Source organism: Equus przewalskii, chromosome 1 (genome assembly GCF_037783145.1).
Source record: "Equus przewalskii isolate Varuska chromosome 1, EquPr2, whole genome shotgun sequence".
Taxonomy (NCBI): domain Eukaryota; kingdom Metazoa; phylum Chordata; class Mammalia; order Perissodactyla; family Equidae; genus Equus; species Equus przewalskii.
In genome coordinates, this window is record NC_091831.1 from 39,549,867 (window position 1) to 39,576,519 (window position 26,653).

Sequence of the window (26,653 nt, forward strand, 5' to 3'; positions counted from 1 at the left end):
CACCACAACAGCTCATCTATAGACAATCTTTGTGCCTGTTGCTCTATGGGCCACACAGAAAGATCACTAGAGATATTCAAACTGCAAACCAGGAAAATCTGTCAGATTGCCACTGCCTGCCTTCACTACATCTGAAGATGTTTTAAGCCTGACATCCAGAAATCTTTGACTGGCTGCCCTCTAGACTCAGATTGGACCTAACTTTGGGAGAACAACCGCATCACTACCTCCTGAAATGAGACGCAACCGTTTAACTGAACTGATCTATTCTCAGGACTAAGAGATTTGTTCAATGAGATGGAACGATCTACCAACTCAACTTCTGGACTGTGAAACTTCTTAAGAAAGTTTCAAAGGTGAGACTGAAGGGGAGAAGAATATGCCGTCCCAAAATGTGCCACTTTGGCATGTGGATTACTTTGAGCTGAAGGCAATCAAGACCCAGCAGATTGGAAAAATTCTTTTATGTCTCCCTTAACTACCCAAAAAAAGAGAGCTGTTACCAGAGACAAATGTTATCTGAATGACCTATGTGTACAGCAGGGCAAACTTTTAATTACCACACATCTGTTTTTCTTATTATCCTTTGAATTATCCTCTTCCCCTTTGAAGTTCCAGATCCTTCTCCCATTTCTTAGCTCACGATAGCATATAAGCCTCAATTGTCCAACTTACCCTTGGATCTCATATTTTTATAGGGCTCCTTTATGAACAAAATTAAATTTGTTTCTCTCCTGTTAATCTGTCTTATGTCAATTTGACTGTTAGACTGGCCAAAGATCCTAGACGGGAAAATTATTTTTCCACCCCTATGTAGGGGAGGAAGAAAAATTTTCCCTTCTACCTTTCTAAGTTCTTGGCTGAGATACCCCTGTAACAAAAGACAGATTATTAAGAGAAAAATAAACAAAAGTTTAATAGCATGTATACGTCATGTTATCTCCTCATGAAATACTAAGGAAAACTGAGTAAACTCTCTAACTGACCAAGCCACCACCTTAAATAATGTCTTCTGTTAAAGATAAAAAAAAGATGTTGGGGGAGGGTCAGTTATGAGTGGTTACCAGGAAAAGCATGGTAAACAAATGTAAGGTTTGTTATGTAGATTTGTTTGTGCCTTCTTCATTGATAAGAATTTCTGAAGATTCAGAGTCATCTTCTCTTCCTGGTACAGAGAGGGAGACATATTTACAAATGAAAATTTCTTTTATAAATGTAAATATGCCTTACAAAATGGTAGATTCTACTCTGTTTTCGGAGATTCTCCTGTATGTTTTCAGTTTCTCAAAAGTAATCAACTCAAAATAATCTTTATGCCCAAGAGGCATATTTTAGGGTGGCATATTCTGCTACCCTTTAAGATGCAGTCAAGAGAGAGATACAGAACCCAATTAGATGAATTGTAGTCCTGACAGGAAATTAAAGAAACGTTTTGAGTTCAGTCAGGGAGGAAAGAACATGGAGAAGGAAGCTAGCAGCAACCTTAGCAGGTAGTGAGTGAAGAATTCTGTCCACACAAATATGTTAAAAGAGGTTACAAAAGAAACCAAAAGGAGTTACAAAAGAGTTGCATTATTGAGAGAAGTACCCAATGGAAATAAAAATGTTATGTCAGTGAGAACAACTCTTTTAAATGTCTTAAGAAACTAAAGAAATGCAAAATCAAACCAAGCCAAAGAGGAAGTCAGCTGCAATCTTAGTGGGTATTGTAGACTTCCTTCTCCAACAAAAGAGTTGCCAAATTCTTAAAACTCCTGGGAGGTTGGCCTCAAAGCCAAGTCCATATAAAGTATGTAATTCTTGTTATAACAATTATAAAAATAACTCATTATGTCCATCAGTGGAGTAAGAAGAGTTTCCCTGAATGCATGTAGGCTCAGGCCTTGGATCTTGGTGACTAGAGTTGACCACTAAAGAACCTTAACTGATTGAAACAATCACATCAATTTCTTTGTGATTATTGAATTGTTTCTTTCATAGGTGTGTGTGGGTGTTTTAATCTGGGAAAGTTAAAAAATTTGCTATGATTGTGTTAAGTTCAGAGAAAACGTGATTATTTGGTATTATATTTAGTATATAAAATGTTTACAATGTTTAAGAGATTTGGTATATTTGCATGTTTGACTAAATGGCCTGGTGATTTCTTTTAAAATGTATGATAATCGATTCTAGACTTAAGATTTTTAAATTGTATGTTATAAAATAATTTGGCTAAATTTGTAAATAGTATTAGAATATTTAAGATAATAATATTTATTATATTAGTATAATTTATTAGATTTACAAGACTATTTATTAGCTGTGAAAGTATTACTTAGGCTCAGAATTGAAGTGCTTAAAAAGGAAAATTAAGTATAGTAACGCTATAAGTGTAGTTTAAACCTTTTAAGATATTTTGATTAACTAGGATGTAAATACAATTGATTCTTCACAGTTTAGTTTTTTCAATTTGTGGCTCAAACTTTACTCAAAGATGTCCTTGAAAGTGATTTTGAACATGTTTATATATATAACAATATAGCTCATAATTGACCTTGTTATTATTTACTATGTTAATTAGTTTATATTAATCAAAAACGTCAAGCAATAATAAATAACTTATCTATACTTAAAGATAGCAAATAACCCCTCGTGACGGTTTTTAAGATTACCTTTCGTGAAGGTTGAGCCCTTTGGCAGAGATAATGGTTCTAACAAGGAAGTTTGTTGGTCTCTAGCCTTTCTCAATAGCCACTGAAAACCAGATTTTAATTAGGAAATTTCGTACACACAGTATCCTATTTTGAACCCTGAGTCTTTCTTGCCCGTTTGAGACCTTTCCTTTCGCCCTCAACTTTGCTTCCTTCTTTCTGCATGCTACCACTGGCAGAGCAGATATGACTCAGAAACCGGTTCCTCTGGGTTGTGACATTAGATGATGCACGAGTTGGGTCATTACACGGTAAACTAATGCCTTTGTTTCATTGGGTTGGGCTCTGTAGAAGGCAGCATTGCTGGAAAAGCTCTCACAAGTGTGGGAAGAAGGGGCTTGCCACTGGCCTGGGCTTCGAGTAAACTTTCTCTCAGTTGGGAAGGATTTGGATATTAATCAGAAATATCTCCAGAAGATTCAAGAAGCTGTAGAGGTGAAGTAAGTCTGTGAAAGACCAGCATGGGGATCCTTTACTCTGAGGTATGTAACCTTTCTGGAAGTAAGATTGCAAAGGTGTTAAGAGTTGTTCATGTTTCTCAAATGTAATTTCCTGTCCCTGGCAATATGTCTCCTTTTCTTCTGTTTAACTTTTTGTGTGATCATTAAGTCAAAACAAAGTCCTGCATGTTCACCTTTTTGCTATTTTTAATATTTTACAGCAAATTATTTTGCAATTCTAAAATGTTAGCTAGATGTAAGTAGAGAGTGATACATGCATTCCAAGACGTTCAGATGTTTGAGGAGGTAATTTGTATCTTTCAAAATCTAGTTTATAAAAATTGAATTAATAGAGTTGTCCTTTTCTGATGTCAAACATCCAGGGGAAAACTGAAATTGCACCCAATTGATTTTCTAAAGATACAAAAGATAGACTGATTTTTCATGGAACCGCCTGTACAGAGTAACACCTTTCAGCTTGGTATTTAAAAGAAAATTCACCTCCAGCAATTATTAATAAAGACTTTCTCTGTACAGAAGAGAGATAAAACAGAATATATTTTTGATATTTTGAGTTTTTTCTTTTTAATCTGATGGATACAAAAATGCTTTTTCTTGTGTTGAAAGTAACCTATTCAAATCAAGTAGATTTTTCATAACATTTCAAAAGATTACAAGCAAGTAATGTTTAAACAGGAGTACAATAAATGTAACGACGTTCATGATTTCCTCCCTCTCGTCTGTAGCGTAATTAACCGGTTAGTCTGCATTTCATTGAAGATGCTCAACAGAACCTCCTTAAGTGCTTCTTCTAATATTAAAGGCAGATTCTCCTTGTTTGCAGTTATTTCTAAAGCCAGGTGTGTGTGTGCGTGTCCTTCTATAGTAAACGTCCTCTTTGATTAGTTTATAATTCTAGATGTGTCTTGCTCAGTAACTTTAGTCTGGTGAAGACCTCATGTATGTGAAAATGACAGCATATGTAATGTTCTAAAATGCTACTCTGGTATTTCTCAAACTTCAGATGACCTGAGTGTCAGGGAGAGGAAAGTGTTTAAAGAACAGTTTCAAGGGCGCCCACCCCTGGGAGTCTGTTTCACTCAATCTGTGGTTGGGTCCAGAGACCTACTTTTTAGGGGAGCATCCCAGGTGATTCTGATGTGGGTGATCAGTTTACTACTCTCGGGAGAGAAACACTGCTCTAGGCTAGTGCTTTTCAAATTTTAATGTGCATACAGATCACCCAAAGATCTTGCTCAAATGCAGATTATTATTCCGTCTCTGGGTGGCCTAAGATTATGCATTATAGCTCCCAGATGCTTATACTGTTGGTCTGTGGACCACGCTATGAGAAGCCAGGCTGTAGTCCAGGCCCTGGGAATAATTACAGCAAAAATGTCTACGCATAAGGAGCGCAAATTGTTTGCTGATTGGGTGTTGATTTGGCAAGTGGTTAACGCAAGGCAAAGCAAGGCAAGATATGTTGAGTGATTATAAATATCAATGAGAATATCCCCAGAACTGGAATAAATGTTTCAGTTTTCAGATATATTGAGGACAAAGCAACTTGGAATTTATGATGATGTTTAAAACAAATCACAAGAACCACACACATACAAACACATACACATACCCCTGAAAAACTCCTACCTTACCTAGAAGCTCATAGGTAACTACTCAAAGCTCGTAATTAATATTTAATTAAAGATAGTCTAAGGTAGTGTTGGAATAAATGTTGTTGCCATGCAACAACTGGACTTTTAAACAGGGCTGATTCATTTAAACTCTTATCGAACATTTTTTGCTCCTACTATTTACAGTAATAACAAATATTTAATTATGCTTGATATATATATACCAGGCTCTGTCTGAAGCACCTTATGTGTATTACCTCTTTTAATGCTCACAATAACCGTATAAGACAGTCGCTATTCTTGTTTTCAAATGAAAAAACTGAGGCAAAGATAGTTTAAGTTACTTGCCCAGAGTCAGGCAGCTATAAAGTACTTACTGGCTAGAGACCGGGGGCTGGGATATGAGACCTGTGTTTGTACATTCAGAGAAATTCTCCTTACGTCACCAGGGAATGGGCTAAGTTCTTTTTCTACTTGCTGTCTCAACAGGGGCATCATACTCCAAAAAGGAGCTGGTCTTAACCATGCTGCTATTCTCTAGTACTGTTCCCTGCTAGGATATAGCCTTGCCCTTTTCCCTTAGTGAAAAGAACGTGGTAAACTATATCCAAGTTCCAGTGAGGGACATTCTACCCCTACCCTGCGGAGAAGTGGTGTATCGTAAAGTAGTGCAAAAATTGGAAAGAAGGAAGATGTATAAGAACTTAACACAAAGAGCTCAGGAATTCAAGCTTACGGAATCTTCAGACTCTTCTGTAGACTGCTAATCCTGTCAGCTGTTGAAACAGACCCCAAGAGGAATTTCTTGAAAATCGTATTGTAATGATGTATCCCTTTAAACTTTGGGAAGGTCTAACAGTAAGGTTATCTCTGAGCAGATGGATACGTACACACCAGACACACATCATGTATTTACACACACACAGACACACACATACATACTCCTTTTTTTTTTGAGGAAGATTAGCCCTGAGTTAACATCTGCTGCCAATCCTCCTCTTTTTTTGTTGAGGAAGACTGGCCCTGAGCTAACATCCATGCCCATCTTCCTCCACTTTATATGTGGGACGCCTGCCACAGCATGGCTTGCCAAGCGGTGCCATGTCCTCACCCGGGATCCGAACTGGGCTATCCCGGGCCACCGAAGCAGACCGTGTGCACTTAACTGCAGCGCCACCAGGCTGGCCCCCCACACACATACTCTTAATTAATCCTTTGGGAATGGATCTATTTTTCAGAGAGGCAGGTGTTACTAAAGAAAAAGAGTGTATGGTACAAAGAAGAGAGGGATCATTTTTAAATATACAGTGTCCAGAGAGAGCAATTTAATTGGAACAGGGCTTATTGGGAGGGCTGGTACAGCCGAAGAGAACTCAGGGGAAACAGGAATACAGTTGTAACTAATGGGAAAGCCATTGGAGTGGAAGTCAGGTAAACCTAGAATTTGGTCCTGATTGTGCCAGGAACTGTGTGTGACTTGTGGGAAATCATTTAACCTCTCTGGGTTACAGTTTCAATATCTATAAAACAAGAGAGCTGGCTGAGATCTTGTTCAGCCTTATATTGTGTCATTCCATGATACAGAAAAAGAAAAGGCATAGATAACTGAGTGAAAAAACATCTCCATCACAATCTTATGAGGTCTCTCTATTTTGTTTGTATATTGAACCCCTAGCTAATTTTTGGTATTTTATATGCAAAAAAGTCTCCCATCCTAATTGGCTTCTTATTTCTTTCCTTGTATGCTGTAAGTAATTTTTAAAATTATAACTTGATACTAAGTCATGTTTCAAAAAGAAAGTGATATCTTTAACGTATGAACAGAAACCAGGTCTGAAAATTTATAAATATTTATTTATTCATTCACCTATCCATTTATTTAGTCAATGAAATTTATGGATCACATGCTATATTCCAGGCACATGCCAGCTCTTGGTATATGGTGATAATTAAAAGAAAAGTGGTCCCTAACCTCTTGGAGCTAATAATATAAAAAATATACAAATGAAAAAAATTATAAACAGTGAAAAAAGAAATCAAGGAAACAACAGGATAAAGAAAGAGTATATAAGGGAGAAGACTAGGGGTGTATATATCTAATTAGATTTGACCTGAAAGGCTCCTCTTAGGTAGTGACATTTGAACTGAGCTCTGAGGCACAAGAATCTAGCCTTGGGATGCTTGGAGAAAGAGTGTTCCAGACAGAAGGAATGTATATATGGAGAATCTGAAGCATGAAAAATTGGGCCTATTGGAATAATTGACTGAGTGGAATGCGAAGGGTGTGCTAGTGAGAGCAGATCGCGTGGGTGCAGGTAATAAGACGGAGTATTGTCTATACAGGATTTAGAGACTGATAAAACTGACTAAATGTTGATTTGTTTTTATTATTACCATGCTGCAGCAGTTTTAAACAATGTCAGTTTAACATAGTCCTCGTCATCTTTGGGTATCCTTTGTTTGACAGAAAATCCTAGTGCCCAGGAGACAGTGAGAGTGACAAGAGCTGATGTTGGAGAGGATGTCCGGGCCAATCATACAGGTCTTGTAGGCTAGAATGAGAAACCTTGATTTTATTCTAAACGAAATAGAAAGCAATGAAAGGATTTTAAGAAGGGGAGTAATAGGATTCAGTTAATGTTTAAAAAGGTCACTCTGATAGGTGTGGGAGAATAAATTGGAGAGCTGAAGGAGAGGAAGCCAGGAGCCCAGAACACAGCTGGTGAAGTGCCAGGGAGAGATAACGGTGGTGGTATTAGACCCCGGGATGAATTAGAGATAAATTTTTAACTGAAAATCTTCCTGGTTTGGAAATGGGGGATGAATGAGAGAAGGAAATTAAAGCTGACACCCAGAATTCTGCCTCAGACAAGCTAGTGGATGGTGGTGCTAAGAAGATGGGAACTTAGAGGGGGACAGAAGGATGGGCTAGATTCAGAGTTCTGTTTAAACAAATTACATTAGAGACACTTGTGAGACATCTAGGGGCGGGAGGTGGAAGTTGGGTACAAGAACGCAGCTCTGAGGAGAGGCTAGGGCAAGAAGTAACAATTTGGGAGTTGTCTGCATATGGAGGGTACCTTTAAAGCCATGGGAAAGGGTGAGTTTGGCTAGGGAGAGAATGTGGAGGGAGGGGGCGCACCAGGTCATTATAGGAAGGCATGGTTTTGCTAAAGAAGTAAGGAAATATTTTAGGGCAATCTTCTCTGAGCATCTCTGTCTGGAGTTTGTAACTTTCAATAAACACAAACATCTTTAGTCAAGCAGGAGATTTCTTTTTTTGACCCATCCTTCCTTTATTCTAGACATAAAATGTAGGGAGTTCCAACTTCCGTATATGAAGTTAGTTAATCAGTACAAAATGAAAGTGAGGAGAAACTTGAGTTTTGAGTCTTATAAAAGATACCCTGTATCCAGAAGTTTTGCTTTTTTGAGAGCCCAGAGCAGGAACATACAGTGATTAAGAAGCTGGTAAAGACCTGGGTTCAAATCTCAGCTCCACGAATGTCAAGGAGAAAGAGGGAGAGGAAAAATCCCCTAACAAACTTGTTTTCTAAGGAGAAGAAAAGTAATTTTATTTGAATATAAATTGTGTAAGATAAACTGAGACTTCATTTCATATATGTTTACATATGTATATTGCAATAACAAACCATTTTTGGCTAAATAAATTGAGAGTTTTCTTTTAATAAACTGAAGAAATTCCACATATTTTTTTAAAGAACAGTCTAGGAGATTATTTGAAATAAGAAGGCACAGAAGAGAGTCCTTATTTTATTTATTTATTTATTTATTTTTAAAGATTTTAGTTTTTTCCTTTTTCTCCCCAAAGCTCCCTGGTACATAGTTGTATATTCTTCGTTATGGGTCCTTCTAGTTGTGGCATGTGGGACGCTGCCTCAGCGTGGTTTGATGAGCAGTGCCATGTCCGTGCCCAGGATTCGAACCAACGAAACACTGGGCTGCCTGCAGCAGAGCGGACGAACTTAACCACTCGGCCACGGGACCAGCCCCGAGATTCCTTATTTTTAGCTATAAAGATTTCATAGACTTTAAGCAATAACTCTTTTAATTAAAAGTCTATGCTGTTTACTTATGTTGTATAACAGTTTTTAACACATAGCTCCCCTAATCTTAAAACTGTTAAGATTAGAATGCTTTTTTGGAAAACCTCTGAAAAAAGAGATGAGAGCAAGAAGTGTCTACTGTTTGGGAACCCAGAAAGTCAGACAACAAGATAGTTTGCATACTGACTAACTGGAAAGTCTTAAAACTGACTTTCTAAACTTAACATAGATCATGTCAAAACTCTGCAAAGCTTCCCATCAAACAGAATAAAATTCAGTCCTCACCATGGTCCAAAGTTCCTTGGTCCCCCTTAGCTCTCAAATTTCCTACCACTCTCCTCACAGCCACACCGACCTTCTTGCTATTCCTAGAATGCGCCAAACAAGCAATCATCTCAAGACCTGGACATTCGGTTCCCTTTGTTTAGAAGATTCTTCTCCCTGAAAGTTACCTGGCTCCCTCCATCACCAATCTCTTCTCAAATCTCACCTTCAAGAGATCTAAAAGAGTAGCCTTGTCGTTCCCTACATATTGTCTTATTTTGCTTTATTTTTCTTCAGAGCCCTTAGCACTTCCTGAAAACATATTAATTTCTATTTCTCATCTCTTCCATCTCCCTCACTAGGATGTCAGCTCTATGAGGTCAGTGACTTTATCTTGTCTGTTATTATATTCCCAGTGTCTACAACATACCTGGAACCAAGTAGGTGCTTGAAAATATTTGTCAAATAAATGAATGAGAATTCAAGTTAGAAATAAGGTCAATTTTTCTGACTATAAGTTTGGTGAGACATAGAAAGATGCTGTCAATCTTAATTTAATGCTTTCTCTCCAAAGATTTTACATCTCAGCTAATTTCTTAATGCTCTAAGTAAACCCTTGGCTCATTGGCAGAGGAGGAGATGAAATGACTTCTCAAGACACTTCTGGTCCTTTGCAGTCCTGTGCCAGCCCATGCATCCGTCCATTGCCTGTCTTTAGGAAGCATACATTTTAAAGCTGCAGGAAGCTGCCAGGGTAGGCTTTGGCAAATAAAAAGATGTCATTGTCATGTTGGTTAAGCTTATCAACATCCACCTAACGCCACATTTGCACTGATGGCAAAGGAAAATACAATGACAGAGAAAAGAGGCAGTGGCCCACGCATTACTGTAGGGAAGCTGGGCTATACTTACGAGGTGAATTTTGTAGATGAGACTGAGTCCCTTCTGAAACCTCATGCCGCACGTATAGGCACAGAGAAATTTCACCTGGGAAACTCCAGGTACTGTTTAGGTAATCTGCAAGTGTAAGGAAATGCAGTGTTCCCAGGCCCATAGATACTGGATTATTTTGACCCTCAGGCAAATACTGCAAAGTGATTGAGAACTTAGCTGTGTCACACAGACTTGAATTCCAACTCTTACTCAGGCACTTACTAGTTGAAGCTACTTAACCACTCTGCTGAGCTTCCATTTTCTTGTCTGTAAAATGTAATAATAGTAATTAGGCCCTCCTTGATGGGTTGTAATGTGCAGTAAATGAAATAATGAGAGTAAAGGACCCAGCGTGATACTGCATATGTTAAACATTTACATTTAAGCATTTGTTTAATAGCTATTATTATTGATTTTTAATTTTTTTTTAAATTAGAGTGTTTCTATGTTCAGTGACCAGACTTTAGATTTTTTTCATCAGAACCCAGATTAAACATATTCTGCCCCCTCTTTTTCTGACTATATAAACCATAGAAATATCATGAGATTCCAATATTTCAGTGTTCAAGCTGCATTAGTTTCATACATAGAAGGAATTTAGTTTAACTCCTTTTTGTTCTAGGAAATAATCCTGCACATGAATCATGATTTACCTTTGGTCTTCTTAGTATAGTAATTTTTTTAAATTTCTAGTTTGTTAGATGAATCATCATTTATTTGGGGGGGTTCCCAGGTATTATGATTCCTAGTTTGCTGGATGCTGTAGAGGAAGGTATAATGACAGATTCCTTGTGCTAAATATCAGTTTAACAACCATGTACCTTACCTTGTAGAAAATAATATAGTAGGTTATGTGCGAGTTACAAGAATGTGCAAAATAAAATACTTGTTTTTCTCCAAGGAGCTTACCAGGGTCATAAGACCAGACATGAATATTTCTTCTTTAACTCAGTCCCCCTTGTGGGAAATTCTTGAATATAGGTGTCTTCTAATTTACAACAGCTCAACTTTCTTGCTTTTATCGTCAAATTTATTTTAAATAGACTTCATAGTAATAACCAAAACTTATTTTCCACCAAAATAATCTAACTAATCCCAGCACCAATGTCCACCTCCTTTTCTAGTTAATTGGTAGCACTAAAATAAAAAATTTGAAGGATGGAAAAATTCTTATTGTATTGATGCCTGATCAGACCACGTGACTCTTCAGGGTCAAGCAAACATTCCTGCAAAGGCATTGTTTCTCTCTACCATGTTTAAGATTAGGTATGATGAGGACTCAAAAGAAAAGAGAATTTTAATAATGTTTATGAATGATTTTGTGGCTTCACCAACAGTTGACCTCCGGCAGGCATCCAAGATCCTATTAGGGCCTAAAACAAGGTAGGATGGGTCTATAACCTAGCAACCTCAAGATTTCCCATTTCTGTATATGGGAACAAGAATTCTTTCCTATACGGAGTGTTTGAAAAGCAAGGAATTAGGGTTGACGATAGGAAATCAGTGAGTTGGCACTAGGTGAAGTGGATAGCAGGGCAAGAGAAAAAGGTTTTATCAAGAAGCTTTCCTTGAGAAAGGGAAATGAAGATGAGGGCAAGAAGCAGTAGCTTTAGAACCACACTAATTGGAAGCTGGCCTCTACCTGGGAAGTAGTGCTAAGTTCTGAGACAAAATCAGACAGTCATTATACATTTGGATGAAGAAGCAGAGAAAAGAAAAAAATCTTTTTCTTGGTATGTGTGTGACCCAAAACACAGTAAAAGCTATTTGCAAGTATATTATCAAAACTACAAATCAGAGCAAACCTATAAAATTTCCAGTAAGCTAGGATTGGCAAATGAAAATTAATAGCACTCCATCTATTATTAATACCTTATTGTCTGTCAAGTATCACTGATGTTTTCTTTATTCCTTGTCTTATTGTTTCATGTCTGTAAAATACTTATGATGGTTTCATAGGTTCACTCATACCCTGGTCCACTAACCTAAATTCTTCAAATATGAATTTTAGGGGATTTTAGTAATTTTATTAGTTCTGCTGAATCCTGGGGAGAGACTACTATGTCATATGATGGAGAATGTCACAACTGCTATGAGGCACCCATGTGAGTGCCTCCCAGGTTTTATTCACCTGTGTATCCTACAGCCTCTCACAATGTCTGGTGAATATTGGGAGCTCAAAGTCTCTTAAACTGAATTGAAGAAAATCATCAAGGACTACAGATTGATTTGTAGCTTTTGTGCATAGAGTTTATCATGACTTAGTGCACAGGGTTGCATGGGGACAGGAGAGTCCTTGTGGGTTATAACACTTGTTCTCAAGCCAAATAGACAAGAATGTGAATTCTATTTCTGTTTTGTACTAGTTATTAAGAGTTCTGAGCCTCAGTTTCCTCATCTGCCAGATGGGGTACTAGTACCTCCACTGTGAGGATTACATGAGATGTTGGTAAAGTGCTTAGCTGTGTAGCTGTCATAAAAGAAAAGTTCAGTATATAGTACCTATTTTGACTATTACATTTTTTACCGCATTTGTAATTTCTCTTCAAAACAGACTTCCACTTAGAGATTTAATGCAAAAATACCTGTATTGGTTGATTGAATGTTTGGAGACATTGGCTACTGAGAGTTCAAGTCTTGGGCCCTTCCCCATCCCACCCTTCTTGTAGGTTGGGAACGCTAGTGCAGAGAAGTCTTGGGAATATGATGTCAGTTCCTGTTCATAGTGTGCTGGCTGGAGCTGGCTGGAGCCAACTTGAATTGGTTTGTGAGAACTGATTTTGGCCAACTCCAAGTTCATTGACCTCTCTTTGGCAGTTTCAAATCAGCTGGGTGGAAGTAATTTCACCATTGAAATTGAAAAACACCACAAAGAAGATTTTTTTTCTTTTTTCCCCAGTTCCCTTTAGAGAGCCGATGTTACCCATTTAAGAGCACACGACTGCTTCCTCTGGGCTGTGCACTTAACCTCTTTGGTAGTCTGAGGTAGTAGGGAGATATCAGGGCTTCTGATTTGCTACATTTTAGCAGCTAGAACCCACTCTTCCTTCGCCATTTCTCTTCATCATTGGGGGCAAAAGTTTTCTTTCCATCTCCTGGTCTTCATCACTGTGACCTCAGAGCTTCTCAGGTCTGCAGTGTGGCAATGGTGCTTCTTTAGCTTCTTGGCAGTGATGACAATATCATATTCTCAAGCAGACCTTGGTGGAGAAAGACTAGAAAACATACGTAAATGTGTGTTCTTCCTTGATATTCCTGTCACTGTTACTATTCCTCATAATCCAGCCACTACTGGGAATTTCTTTCATGTTACGTAAAGGCTAAATGGGCCAAGATAACCTCAAAAAAAAAAAAAAAATCCTTGTGCCCTTTTTGTCTGAAAGAAAGAATTTGCTAAGAAATTTATAAATATAGTATGTGAAGAGATGAGTCATCAGAAAGAAAGGCTTGAGATTAATTGTAGAAATCAAATAAAACCTTTATTCTTGTACCCTCAGATTTCTTAATTTGAAGAGGAAGAAAAATACCCTTTCGTTTTCTGAGAAAACATTTCGTTAGTGCACAGAGCTCTTTACCTGAATCATTTTGCTTTAAAAACCACAACTCCTCCTCAGAAGTTGCTATGGAACATTTTAAATGGGTGGGGCTTCAGGATGGAGATGGTTAATAAGCAACTTATCAAGTCCTCTGAGCCTCAGGAGGAGTTCCACATGGTCTTTCCTTAGCCTGAGAATTAGGGCAGATCCGTTACACTTTAGGGGAAACGATACTGAAAAGTGGGGGTGGTGGGGGAACTTCGCTTTGAGAGACATTTATAGTGGTGCGAGCAGCTCAGACACTTTCATGTTATCAAAACAGTGCCAGGTATTTTTCTAGCTGGGATATCGATTCACTTGGAGGAGTATATTGCTTAACATACGTATGCTAATATAATATTGTTAATATATATTAATAATATAATAATTGATATTATATTATTAAATAATATATAAAGAATATTTTAATCATCAACATGCTGGCGGTATCATGTGCTTAACAGACATTTCTTAAATTTTAGGGCCTGAGAAATTGAGATGAAAAATGAGACAGTTGTGGGTCTCTAGCACCAAGTTCTTGGCTCTTTTTAAAGCCAGACATGTGGGAGGACTTATGTGCACAAAAAGTTGTTCCTAATATGCCAAGTTTCTGGGTTTCAAATGCCCCTTAACAAATATGAGTGTAAGGGTTGCAATGTTTCATCATGGCTTTACTTTGGTTATGGGGCTTGTTTCTTTTATCTTTGTGGTTGTTCTCAACCCTCACTGTGCCTCAGAATCACCTGGGGAATTTTTTTTTTTGGTGAGGAAGATTCTCTCTGAGTTAACATCTGTTGCCAATCTTCCTCTTTTTTTTTTTTTTTTTGCTTGAGGAAGATTAGCCCTGAGGAACATCTGTGCCAATCTTCTATTTTGTATGCCGGTCACTGCCACAGCATGGCTCGACGAGTGGTGTAGGTTGGCACCTGGGATCCAAACATGTGAACATGGGCCACCAAAGCAGAGCATGCTAGACTTAACTACTATGTTATGGGGCTGGCCCCAACATGGGGAAATTTTAAATAACACTAATGTCCTCACCCTACTCCCACAGGTTCTGATTCAGTTGGCTAGTTAGTAATGATACCAGGGTCTCTATTTCATTTTTTTATTTTTTATTGAGGTAACATTGACTTATAACATTATATAAATTTCATGTGTACATCATTATATTTTGACTTCTTAATAGGCTACATTGTGTTCACCATCAAAAGTCTAGTTGTGGGGCTGGCCCCGTGGCCGAGTGGTTGAGTTCGTATGCTCTGCTTCAGCAGCCCAGGGTTTCACCAGTTCAGATCCTGGGTGTGGACCTAGCACCAGCCATCAAGCCACACTGAGGCGGTGTCCCACACAGCAGAACTAGAAGGACCTACAAATAGAATATACAACTATGTACTAGGGGGCTTTGGGGAGAAGAAGGAAAAAAAAAGTCTAGTTGCCATCTATCACTGTACGTACGTGCTCCTTTATCCCTTTCAGCCTCTCCCCACCCCCTTTCCCCTCTGGTAACCACTAATCTGTTCTCTATATCTGTGTGCTTGTTTATCTTCCATATATGAGTGAAATCTGTATGGTATCTGGCTTTCTCTGTCTGACTTGTTTCACTTTGCATAAGAACCTCAAGGTCCTTCCATGTTGTAAATGGCAAGATTTCATCTTTTTTGTGTCTGAGTAGTATTCCATTGTATATATTTACCAGTTCTTCTTTATCCATTCATCTATTGATGGGCACTTAGTTTGTTCCAAGTCTTGGCTATTGTGAATAATACTGCAATGAACATAAGGGTGCATATATCTTTTCAAATTAGTGCTTTTTGGATAACTGCTCAGAAGTAGAATAGCTGCATCATATGGTGGCTCTACTTTTAATTTTTCGAGGAACCTCCATACTGTTTTCCATAGTGGCTGCACCAGTTTGCATTCTTACTAGCAGTGTATGAGAGTTCCCTTTTCTCCACATCCTCTCCAATGCTTGCTATTTCTTGTCTTTTTACTGATGGCCATTCTGATGGACATGAGGTGGTATCTCGTGGTTTTAACCTGCATTTTCCTAATAATTAGTGATGTCGAACATCATTTTTATGTGCCATCTGTTTACTTTCTTTGGAAAAATATCTGTTTAGATCCTCTGCTGGGCCTGTATTTTCACAATGCCCTAATGCTTAACCAGGGTTGAGGATCACAGAGCTAAAATATTGACCTGGTTCTCATACAATATATTACTTTTCTAAACCTCCACCCCTTCCCTAACTTCACATCCCCAGCCAGGTCAGATGGATCAGTGTGTCAACCAACAAGTGATTTTTATCTATGTTCTAGGTGCTCACCTCTATGGAATTCTGACTTCTAGAAGGTTTCAATCTAGTTGGGAAGACTAGACTTAACCCACTAGGATAAGGCCAATGAGCAGCTTGAGATGCTGTATAGTTCTTGCTGTAGGTAGGAGAGGTCGTGGAGGTTTCTTGGAAGTGGATCATGAGCTGGGCCTTGAAGGATACATAGAAGGATACATGGAGGTGAATCATGAGCTGGGTCTTGAAGGCAGAAGGGAGGCAAGCAGGTAGCTCAGAGGTAGGAGTGAGACAATTGGCCTGAAAGAGAGGCAAGAGCATATAGAAGAAAAGTGGTTGGCCACAGCGAGGGGCTTTGAAAACTAGGCAAAAATCATGGATATTCACTCTCTAGGAAATGGGGAATGTAAGCCCAACTTCAGGAATGATAATTGCAATAAAAAATTAAATAAACAAAGTGGTGTGATAGAGAGTGCCTGGGATGGGGGACACACAGTCGCTTTAGACTGAGTGGTTAGGGAAGGTCTCTCTGAGGAGGTGACATGTGGGCTGATATATAATCCGGCCTACAAGAAAGCCAGATATACAGCTCATGAGTAAGTGCAAAGACCTGAGGGCAGAATTGAACATGGAATGCTCCAGAAATAGCTGCAATGTTGTGAACAAAGACAAGAATCATAGAGGAGATTGGAGAGAAAAGTTAGTTTATCAGTGGGCTCCATGAACCCCGTGCTGTAGGTTTTCAAGTTGTGCAGAGCACAACTCTAGGGAGCACCATTCACAGGTTAGTCTGCGGGAACTCCTGCACACTGTTGGCAAATATTCCTTCTCTTCAATCTCCTCCTCACTATCATCCTCTGCGTCTTCGCTGAAGTCTCATGGTGGTCTCTAGTTCAATCTATTTATTCCTTGTTTAACATTGTTATTTTATGACCATGGCTCAGTTCCTTACTTAAAGTCTTTGCTTGTATCTCTTTCTCCATCTTCTCACTTCTGTCCATCCACCATGCTCCAGGACCTGCTTCCACCTTCCTTGATTACTGATGTACAATTTCCCCTTTCTTTCTGTTCGCTGGTGTCAGCTTCAGTGACCTAATATCCACAAGCCTTCACTCTGCTTTCTTGACCTCTGTCTCTACTCCAAATCGGCCACCCAACATGACCACTTGTAACTTCTCACCCTGGTCAAAGTTCTGTCTGTAACATTTAGAATTTGGGCTCTGCCTCTTATCATAACTTCTTAACTGGTCACTTTTCCACTAGATCACAAGTTCTGACTCTGCTCTCATTCTTTTCTGTGTTTCTATCTGCTTGTCTCTCTGTTTCTTCCAGTCCATCAGTTTCCACCTAGTTTACATATGTTGTCCATTCAGTCTGAATCCCATGGTGAACTACTTGCCTCTCATGCCCCTTACCTGGCAGACACATTTCCTAACCTTTGCTCCTAACTTTTGCCCCTTTGACTTTCTCCATCCATCTCTGACAATAGGTTTGCTAAAGAAAGTCACAAACCTAAATTGTAGGCTCAGCCCACTGTAGCTTTTTTTTTAAGATTTTTTTTTTCCTTTTTCTACCCAAAGTCCCCCAGTACATAGTTGTACATTCTTCGTTGTGGGTCCGTCTAGCTGTGGCATATGGGACGCCACCCCAGAGTGGCCCGATGAGCAGTGCCATGTCCGCACCCAGATTCGAACCAACGAAACACTGGGCCGCCTGCAGCGGAGCGCGTGAACTTAACCACTTGGCCACGGGGCCAGCCCCTGCCCACTGTAGCTTTTTAATGTATTTCTATAACCTGATGCTTCAAGTGATTTCATATTTTTCTTTATCTCATGTAGCACTTTTTCATTATGACTGCCCCAAATCTTTCCCACCATGCTCAAATGCCTCTTCCACCCTTGTCTGAGTCTTGTCTCCTATGTCACTAGCCCATTCATCTATTTAAACATCACTGCTATCTATTGAACTATCTATGTCTATCTATTTATGATAAATACATATTGGTACAAAGCATGAAGATCAAACCTCAGACTTTCTGGCAAAAATTTCAGTCAACATAAAGTTCTCTGTATCCCAAATATCTGTCTTTCCTCCCTTGTTTTGGCCTTAGAGCCAGAATTGTAATTCTGTTTAGCAAGGCAAAGGCTTAAGACCCAAAAGGTCTTAAAGGCAAAGTCTTGTAGCTAGAAGACGTTTTGAAAGCTGTTTTTCAAATTGCCTGAGGTAATTAGAGCCAGAATGTATGCATTCTGTAGTCGTTACCCTTGATTTGATTCCTGGCACTGCTAGTTATGAGCTGTGTGACTTTGGACAGGTAAGACAACTCCCTCAGTTTCACCTGTACACCATTCGTATAATAATATTACTTACCTTATAGGGCTGTTGTGAGGGTTAAATGTACTAAAAGTACTAAAGAACTCAATAAAAGTTAGCTCATGTTATAATTTATTCATTCACTTATTTACTAATAAATATATCTTAAATTCTTATATGTGTCAGGCATATGCTGTATGCTGAAGATACAATGTTGTACAAGCACAGACACAATACCTGCTTTCATGTAGTTTGCAGTCTAGTTGGGGAGATAGCTGTCAATAACACTCATACCTTTATTTACTTAGATCAAGGGTGTGATAATGGAGTGGTAGAGGATGAAGTTGGAAAGACAGAATGTATGAAATTTGAAGAATCATGTGTGTCAGCTTGAGGACAATAGACTGATCCGATTGGTCACCACTGCAGGTTTTCAGCAGGGAAGGGACATGAAGCTGCTGTGTTTGGAGGATGGGTTGGGGGCTGGATGGGTGAGACAGCAAGTAAGGGCAGTTAATGGTTAGTTTTGCAATAGTCCTTGTGAAAGTGATGAAGATCTGATCTAGTACTTTGGCAGGGAGGATGAATAGAAGGGTTCTGAGAGTATTTGGGATAGAATCATCATGATAATTTCCCAAGTTCTCGAAGTTCTCTACACTCAAAGTTCCTCCAAGTTCCAGAAACTTTAGAGGCCAACAAAATTCATAATAGCTCTTCCCTCAACCCAAATGGGCAGCCCCCTCTTCTTTCGCATTCCTAGTGGTCAACCAGCACTTTTCTATCCGACTTCCCTTCTGTCTGTCGTTAGTGCTTTTATGACCGTGAGCTGCCCCCTAGTGGAGATGAAAGTTTATAACAGCGTGGAATCTTTTCAACTCATGCAACAAACTGCTTAGATGTCTAACTGAGCCAGGCAGACATTTTACCTTTCAATCCCAGAAACTGTGTTTTTAGGATATAGGAAGCCCAGGAAAGATGGAAAGATAAGATCAGGTTAATACCATTTTAAGTAATATCGCTCAATAGAGATTGAGAAAGCACTTGAAGGCACTGGGCGACTCTGGCAGGAAAACTGTCCACGTTTTCCCTGCCTCCTTCTGCTTACCTCTCAGTAAAGATTTTGAGGAGCCCAAGCAGAAGGGGCTTTATTTGGTGTCCTGTGGGAATGTGGGCTCAGCGTTGTCAAATCTTTCATTTTTTGAAGAGAACCTGGAAAGCCAGATTATACATGAAATATTCCAGGTTTTTTAATGTTGTAATGTAAAATTTTAAGAAAAGAAAATTCTATAGCCACTTGTTTTCAAGTTCTGCACAGTAGATCATCAGGTCCCAAATGCCAGCCAGTTTTCACTGCTTTATGGTAAAATTTACAAAAAAGGACAATGAAACAGATTTTTCCATACAGCTAAATCTGTCTAATATAGAAGACTATTTATCTCCGCTGTGATTATATTTTTGTATATTTTGTTAAAAGATCTTTGTTTTGTACTTATATTTATGTTAAAATATCTTTTATGAAATGATTATATTGCTTCTCATGTATTTAATTGGCAAAATCATGGACTGGTGACTTAACATTGTCTTATTGTATTTAGTTTTGTTTTACTTGTTATTTAAATCTAAGTGACTGGGCATCATTGCTAAGACAATGACAATTCACTGAAAGTTTTTGAGCACGATTTATGCTTAAAGAGCACTAACCCACAGCCCTCGCAGTTGATATAGAAGGTGTATTGGTTGGGGAGATTCAAGGTCCAGAAGTGTGGCAATCACAGAGTGCGAGGACCTAAAGGAATTTTGCTTCACACCTTTATTTTGTGACCGGAGGACACACTGAGGGGAAGAGGTTTGTCCACGGTCACTCTGGAGATAGGAGCAGAACCACGACTACAACCCAGTTTCCTGACACCAGATAAGTGTCCTTTCAATCACCCTGGTTGCTTCCGTGTCAACTGGATGGTACCCCAAGACACTACTGAGCCTGATTGGGGATAAACCCTGGTAAAGGGAAGGCTTCAGGGTAGTAGAAAGGGTGATTCATGTAATTGCACATTTCAGTTGCAAGTTGGAACCCCTGCATCATGCTCATTTCATCTTGGGGTACAGAAGTTTGCCTTTTATCTGCTGTTGAGTTGACTTTCCTTTAGGAGCTTTCCTTCACGAGTAGGTCTTTGGGTTTAAAAGTATCTTACTTTTAAAAGCTCACTTATTGTGATATTTGGTTGTGTTGGAACATGAGTTGATTAGCAAATGTACCTCTTGACTGTCTCACTGGTCAGTCCCAGATGCAGCAGGTGCTTGTGTACCCAAGTCTACACTCCATGAAAATTGTTTTCTTATTTGGGGGGGTGTGTGTGTGCGTCTTATATCCCTAACTGGTAAATAAATTTCATATAATTGTGAGTAATATATTTTATACTTTTTTTTCCCCTCTAGAAAATGTGGCTGGCATGCAGTAGAGGTTTCACTTTGTTACCAGATTAAAAAATGACTTGATAAGCAATAATAGTAACTTCCATAAATTGCACAGCATCTATGTGCCAGGTATCATTCCAAGAGCTTTTTGAACACTGTCTAATTAAAATGAGTCTAGAAATCTTCAGTGTTTCCTACCGTGTGCCCAGGGCTGTGTCATATGCTGGGGATATGGTGGTGAATTGAATGATGTATCCTCTATCCACATGAAGTGTGTAGCCTGAACTTGAATCCTCCCGGCAGTCACTGCTGCCTCGGTCCCTCCTGATTCATGCTAGCCTGAAACACATGATTATAAATAACTAAGAAAAGACTTACAGTTATGCCAGTTGCTGTGCATGAGTGTCAGAGTCAGGAAAGACTTAGATAAAATGAAAACTAAGTTATGATATGAAGGATGAGTTAGCAGTTAGCCAGATGAAGAGAGAGGGGAAAAGTGTTTTATGAAGAGGGAGCAGCAAGGGCAGAGGCCCAGATGGAAGAAATTAAACATGGGGCATTGAAAAAGGCAGAGAAATCCAGAAGGAGGGCAGAGGGGAAAAGTGGGCAAGATGAAGTCTGCTTAGGTCTTGCTGTTAAACTCCCATTGTGCTTTGCAAAGCTCCTTATAATGCTTTCTAAAATAAAAAGCGTCTAAAGGCATTTAGTTACATAATGTATTATTTGTATATCATTTGTCAAAAATAGGTCTTTTCCACTGTGCTGAGTTCCTTGAGTACAGGGGCCCATGCTCCTCTGTCTCATCACATGGTGCTGCCCTCTACTCCTCCAAAGTGCTGTTTTTTCTTTAGTAAAATCCTGCTTTCCTGACAGACACCATCTATCCATGAACACAACACAATTTCCATACCGAGTCGCATCTGCAATAGCATCACTCATTCACTCATTCCTCCATTCGATGAACATTTCTGTGTGCCAAGCAATTTAGGAAATCGTAAGAGGTTCCTCATGGAATTATGCTTGTTCTAAACTTAAGGCTAGGCAGAACCGAGACCCAAAATCCTATCTACAAAGCAATATGTTGCAATTTGGAAACACTTGAATTTTAAGTTATTGGGTATAATGATGTTTTTCTTATCATGGTTTAATTGCACCTGTATTTCGAAATGTGCTCTTGTTTTCCTCTCCTCAGCCCATCTGCCAGGCGGCCTATCAGAATGACTTTGGTCAAGTGTGCCGGTGGGTGAGGGAGGACAGGAACTGTGTCAATGTTCAAGATGGCTTTAATGGAGACACTCCACTGATCTGCGCTTGCAGGCTAGGGCACCTGAGAATCGTTTCCTTCCTTTTAAGAAGAAATGCTGACGTCAGCCTCAAAAACCAGGTAAGGCCGAGACATGTGAGCAGAGAGAGTAATGGATCATGGTAATTCCTTTTTCCTCACACCAAGGGAAGTAGTGAATGTCATTTTCTTCTTGCCTGTAGCTCCGAATACCAACAATTTTTTATTTGTTTGTTTTGCCTTGCTTTAGAGAGACTGATACTGAGGACAGTTGATTAGGCTCAAAATGCAAAATCAAACATAGTTCAATCAGCAGGCATATTTTGCGGTGGATTACAGCCTTGTACTTCTGTAAAGGAAGAGAACGGTTCACTCATTTGACTGGATGCAGCTTCTTCTTTTTTTTCCTTCTCCTCCCCTCATGCTTTTCCTTGATCTACCCCTTCTCTCTCCCCAGTTTTCCTCCTCACTATTGCAGAAGTAATGGGAAAGATTGCCTGGGAAAAACTATTGACCCAGTGTTGCTATTTCATTAGTTAGACTTTTACCTACTATGTCAGCGTTCTGATCTCCAGAAGATCCTAGAGTTTTCTTATAGAATGAAAGAATTCCAGTGAGAAATTTGCCAAGGACAAATAAGCTCATGAACCAGAGGCTGCTCGGAGCCACACAGAAAGGCACAAAGAATGTACTGAAAGATGCGCTGTTCGCTGACTTAGAGCCTTCAGGATCAAGGAAGTGCAGAATATGTGTGTTATTGCTGTGACCGTCCTCTCAGAACCCCTTTGAACATCCAGTGTCTGCATCATAGTAAAGGCAACATTTAGAGTACACCGAGTAAATATAAAAAGGCATTATTTATAATAATTATAAAAGCCCTTTATCCACTCACATAAGTTCAGTGAGAATAAACAGCCTGTAGGGCCCACTCGCCCCTTCCAAGTCAGTTTAAAGACTGGCTCATTTAGAGTAATAACCTGTTAGCAGAAAATGGATCACTACTGGACTTTCTTGTTTGTGTTTACTGTTTTTTGTTTGGTTGGGTTTAAAAGCAAGTCATGCCTGTGCTGGATCTAGCGCACAGCTGAGGAACCAGGCGTATGAAGTTGGGGTGAGAGGAGTGGAGAAGACAGATGTCTATGGATTTATAACCTTTCTCAAGAGACTTGCATGTTAGGAAGCCGAGGGAGGGAGATGTCTGACAACACAGGGACGGGGCTGAGGAGACACCCTTATCTCTGTTTTGCAGAGACCAAGCTAGCTTGCTGGGATCCTCTGGTATCAGGAAAATCATGGAAAGGTCTTTATGGAGACTTTAGATTAATAGAGATTTTATCAGACGAAGTGTTTGGTTTGCATTTTCTATTTTTAAAATATTTTTAATTGTTTTATCTTTTTCATTTTTCCCAAATACTAATGTTGATACATTAATAATCTGAACCAGTGCTTTCTCATTTCTTGAAGCTATGACAATGAGCTATTTCCAGAAGGACTAAACAAAGGCCTTGAAAACAAACAAACAAAAAGCTCTGCTGGTGATTCAGATGCACGTGCCTAATGGAAGGCGTTGATTCTATGGAAAGCAAATTAATTACAACATAAAGATACTTTTTTGTTATTGGTCTGTCAAATTGATCCAGATTAAAAAAGAAAATCCAGCATTGATCAAGAAGGAAGTTTAAATCATTATCATTTCACTGGAGCACAATTTAGCAGCACGACATGAAAAGCATTAATGCCTTTTATAGCAGGAATTATATTTTTAGAAACTTATGCTAAGGACAAATTTATAAATGTTGACGAAGCTTTTTGGATGAAGATGTTCAAGGAGTATTATTTAGAAAAATGACAAGTTAAAAACTTGAAATGTCCAACAGGTAGGGCTTGGCTAAGTAAATTAGAATAGCTCCATTCAGTAGAAAGCTGTGCAGCCATTATACTCATAATGTATATACTCATTTAATATTTTAAATGAGTTTAAAAATATTAAATGGCAGGGAAAAATGCATGTATTCTAAATCTCACCTGAAAAAAAAGCAGATATGATTTTGCATATGCAGTATGAGCCCACATTTTAAAATTCCTCATATATGCATTTTATTTATTATTATTATTTTTTAATTTATTAATTTTTTTTTTCTGAGGAAGATTTGCCCTCAGCTAACATCTGTGCCAATCTTTCTCTATTTTGTATGTGGGTTGCCGCCACAGCATGGCTGACCAGCGTGTAGGTCCACACCTGGGATCCAAAACTGAGAACCCAGGCTGCTGAAGCAGAGCACACAAATTTAACCATTACGCCATGGGGCTGGCGCCTACATGTATGAATTTTTAAAGACTGGAAGAAAATAAAGCAAAATGCCCACAATTAATTCTGGGCTGTTTGATAATGGGTGATTTAAAATTCTATCATTATATTCTTGTCTAGTTTTACAGAGAACGTAAAAATCTTGATATTAGGGAAAAATAAGTATTCTTATTTAAGAACAGTGCCTTCCCCAAGTGAAAATGAACCTCTCGTTTCTCTCTGGCCTTCCCTCTCTTCTCATTGATGTGGCTGGTTTTCTGATTGCCATAGCCTGTTTTGCATTGTACTTATTTGTGCATGTTTCTCTCTACCTTCATTTGAATATGAGGCCCTAAGGCTTCACATCCCCCACCATCCCTAGAAACTTAAGTCTATCATCTGATAAATATTCACATATTTGAAGAATTAAATTGAGTTATTTCCGTTCTTCTAGCACTGCCTGTATGCATGTGGGAACATAGAAAAATTGCCATGTGGTTAAGATTTTCCTATGAGGAAATCACAAAATGAATAATTGTATACCATAGATGATTAAGGGTTAACTATAGCTTTTCATACTGAATTCAGTCCTATATTTACAGTCCTATGTTACATTTATATATATATTTTTTATCAAAAATTAGAATGAGTGTGAGAATCCATCTTTTTTTTTTAAACCTTTTTTTTTTTTTTAATTTATTTTTATGTTTTCCTTTTTCTCCCCAAAGCGCCCCGGTACATAGTTGTATATTCTTCGTTGTGGGTCCTTCTAGTTGTGGTATGTGGGATGCTGCCTCAGCATGGTTTGATGAGTAGTGCCATGTCCGTGCCCAGGATTCGAACCAACGAAACACTGGGCCGCCTGCAGTGGAGTGCGTGAACTTAACCACTCGGCCACGGGGCCAGCCCCGAGAATCCATCTTTTGATGATTTGTAAAATGTACATTTCACCTGTTGTCTTTCTGTGGCCCTCCCCCCAGCTTTTTCTTTAGATAGTTTAACATTCTCGTCATAGAACCTGTGTTTATTAATCAGACATACTCCACAAAAAGAGGTGCATGGGTACCATAAAAATTAAAAGCACAAACTAGACTTTTTGTTATGGTAATCTGAAAATATGAAGCTTGAAATGAAATATTTTATTCATAAAGAGTTCTTTTCTTAATTTTTAGAAAGAGAGAACCTGCTTGCATTATGCTGTGAAGAAAAGATTTACCTTCTTTGATTATCTACTCATTATCCTCTTAATGCCTGTCCTGCTTATTGGGTATTTCCTCATGGTGAGTACAACACTTGTGAGTACAAAGGGTAAAGGAGTAGGAGATCAACAGCATGACTCATCAGGTTTTGCTAGACCAGAGAGATGTAAAGAAATAGGAACAAAATAAGCCCTTGGTTTGTATTCTATAAATATTTCCAACATTCATGCAATACTCTGAAGTCAAGCAAGAAGAAAGGTAGCAAAATAGGTCAATCAATGGTCAAATAATCTGTGCAGTGTTTATTTAGAAAAATAAATTAACCTTGATTATGAAGCATCTGAAGGAAACAAAAAAAAATCCTGAATATTTAAAAAAAATTCCCTTCCTTCTCTTTCTTTTCTCTTTTTTTGTAGGAGGAGTTTAAGTCTTTGTATATATTTTTCTGAGTTTCTGATTTTTAAGGAACCACCCCGGTTGTGAGTTAAAAAATAGATCCCAAGAGATTTGCATCCAGAAGTTGACAAACACAGAAGATCTTTATAGAGAATTTGAAGCCCACCTTTCACTTTGATAGATTTATTTATGCTTGAATGAATCTTTGGCATACAGTAATTTTCTTGAGTAAAGGAAGATGTAATTGGTGTAGGAATGCAGTCATATTATGAGTAAAAGATGACGCTTGAGTTTTTGTTTTGTTTTGTTTTTAAATAGAGTGACAGCTTTGTACTGACTCATTCACTTTTTTCCATCTGGTTCCCTGTGGCCGTTTCCACTTTTGAGAGATGATGTGTAATTTACTCCAGTGAAAGGACCAAGCTCCCTTCTCTTTTTAGACCATGGGGGTTAGTTATCTCTGTTAGCATAAGTTCCAGAACAAAGTTGGCCAGTTGGAACTTGGATTTATGGGAGAGAGAAAACTATAAATCACTGATAAATACATAATCCACATATATCTTTGGGAAGTTCTTGAAAAATTAATTATGTGTTTAATACCTAGCATTTGAGTATTTGTAGTTTTGGGGCAGGCGGGAGTTCAATCATTCATTTACAAATGTTTTTAGAGATTATGAAGAAAAAACTCACAACTGTGATTAACAAGACTCACTCAGAATTTCTTGACATTCACACAACCTTGCTTTCTAAGACAGTCCAATGTTTAAGAGCTAGAGGCCTAAGCAAAAATACTAATTATAATGAATAGCTTGGCTCTGATTCCACAGGTGTCCTATTTATTCATGTGGCTTGAGATTGTAAATTTGT

General features: G+C 38.6%; 1 protein-coding gene across 1 annotated transcript in view; it reads left to right on the forward strand.

Moving 5' to 3' along the window:
- Positions 1–2,810: 2,810 nt before the first annotated feature.
- The window catches only part of ANKRD22 (ankyrin repeat domain 22), a 29,586-nt gene continuing 5,743 nt past the window's right edge, over positions 2,811–26,653 (forward strand). Inside the window, exons 1-3 of the mRNA XM_008530926.2 lie at positions 2,811–3,172; positions 21,815–22,006; positions 25,364–25,471. Coding sequence (XP_008529148.1) covers positions 3,152–3,172; positions 21,815–22,006; positions 25,364–25,471 — 321 coding nt within the window. The 5' untranslated portion in view covers positions 2,811–3,151. The remainder of the gene's footprint in view (positions 3,173–21,814; positions 22,007–25,363; positions 25,472–26,653) is intronic.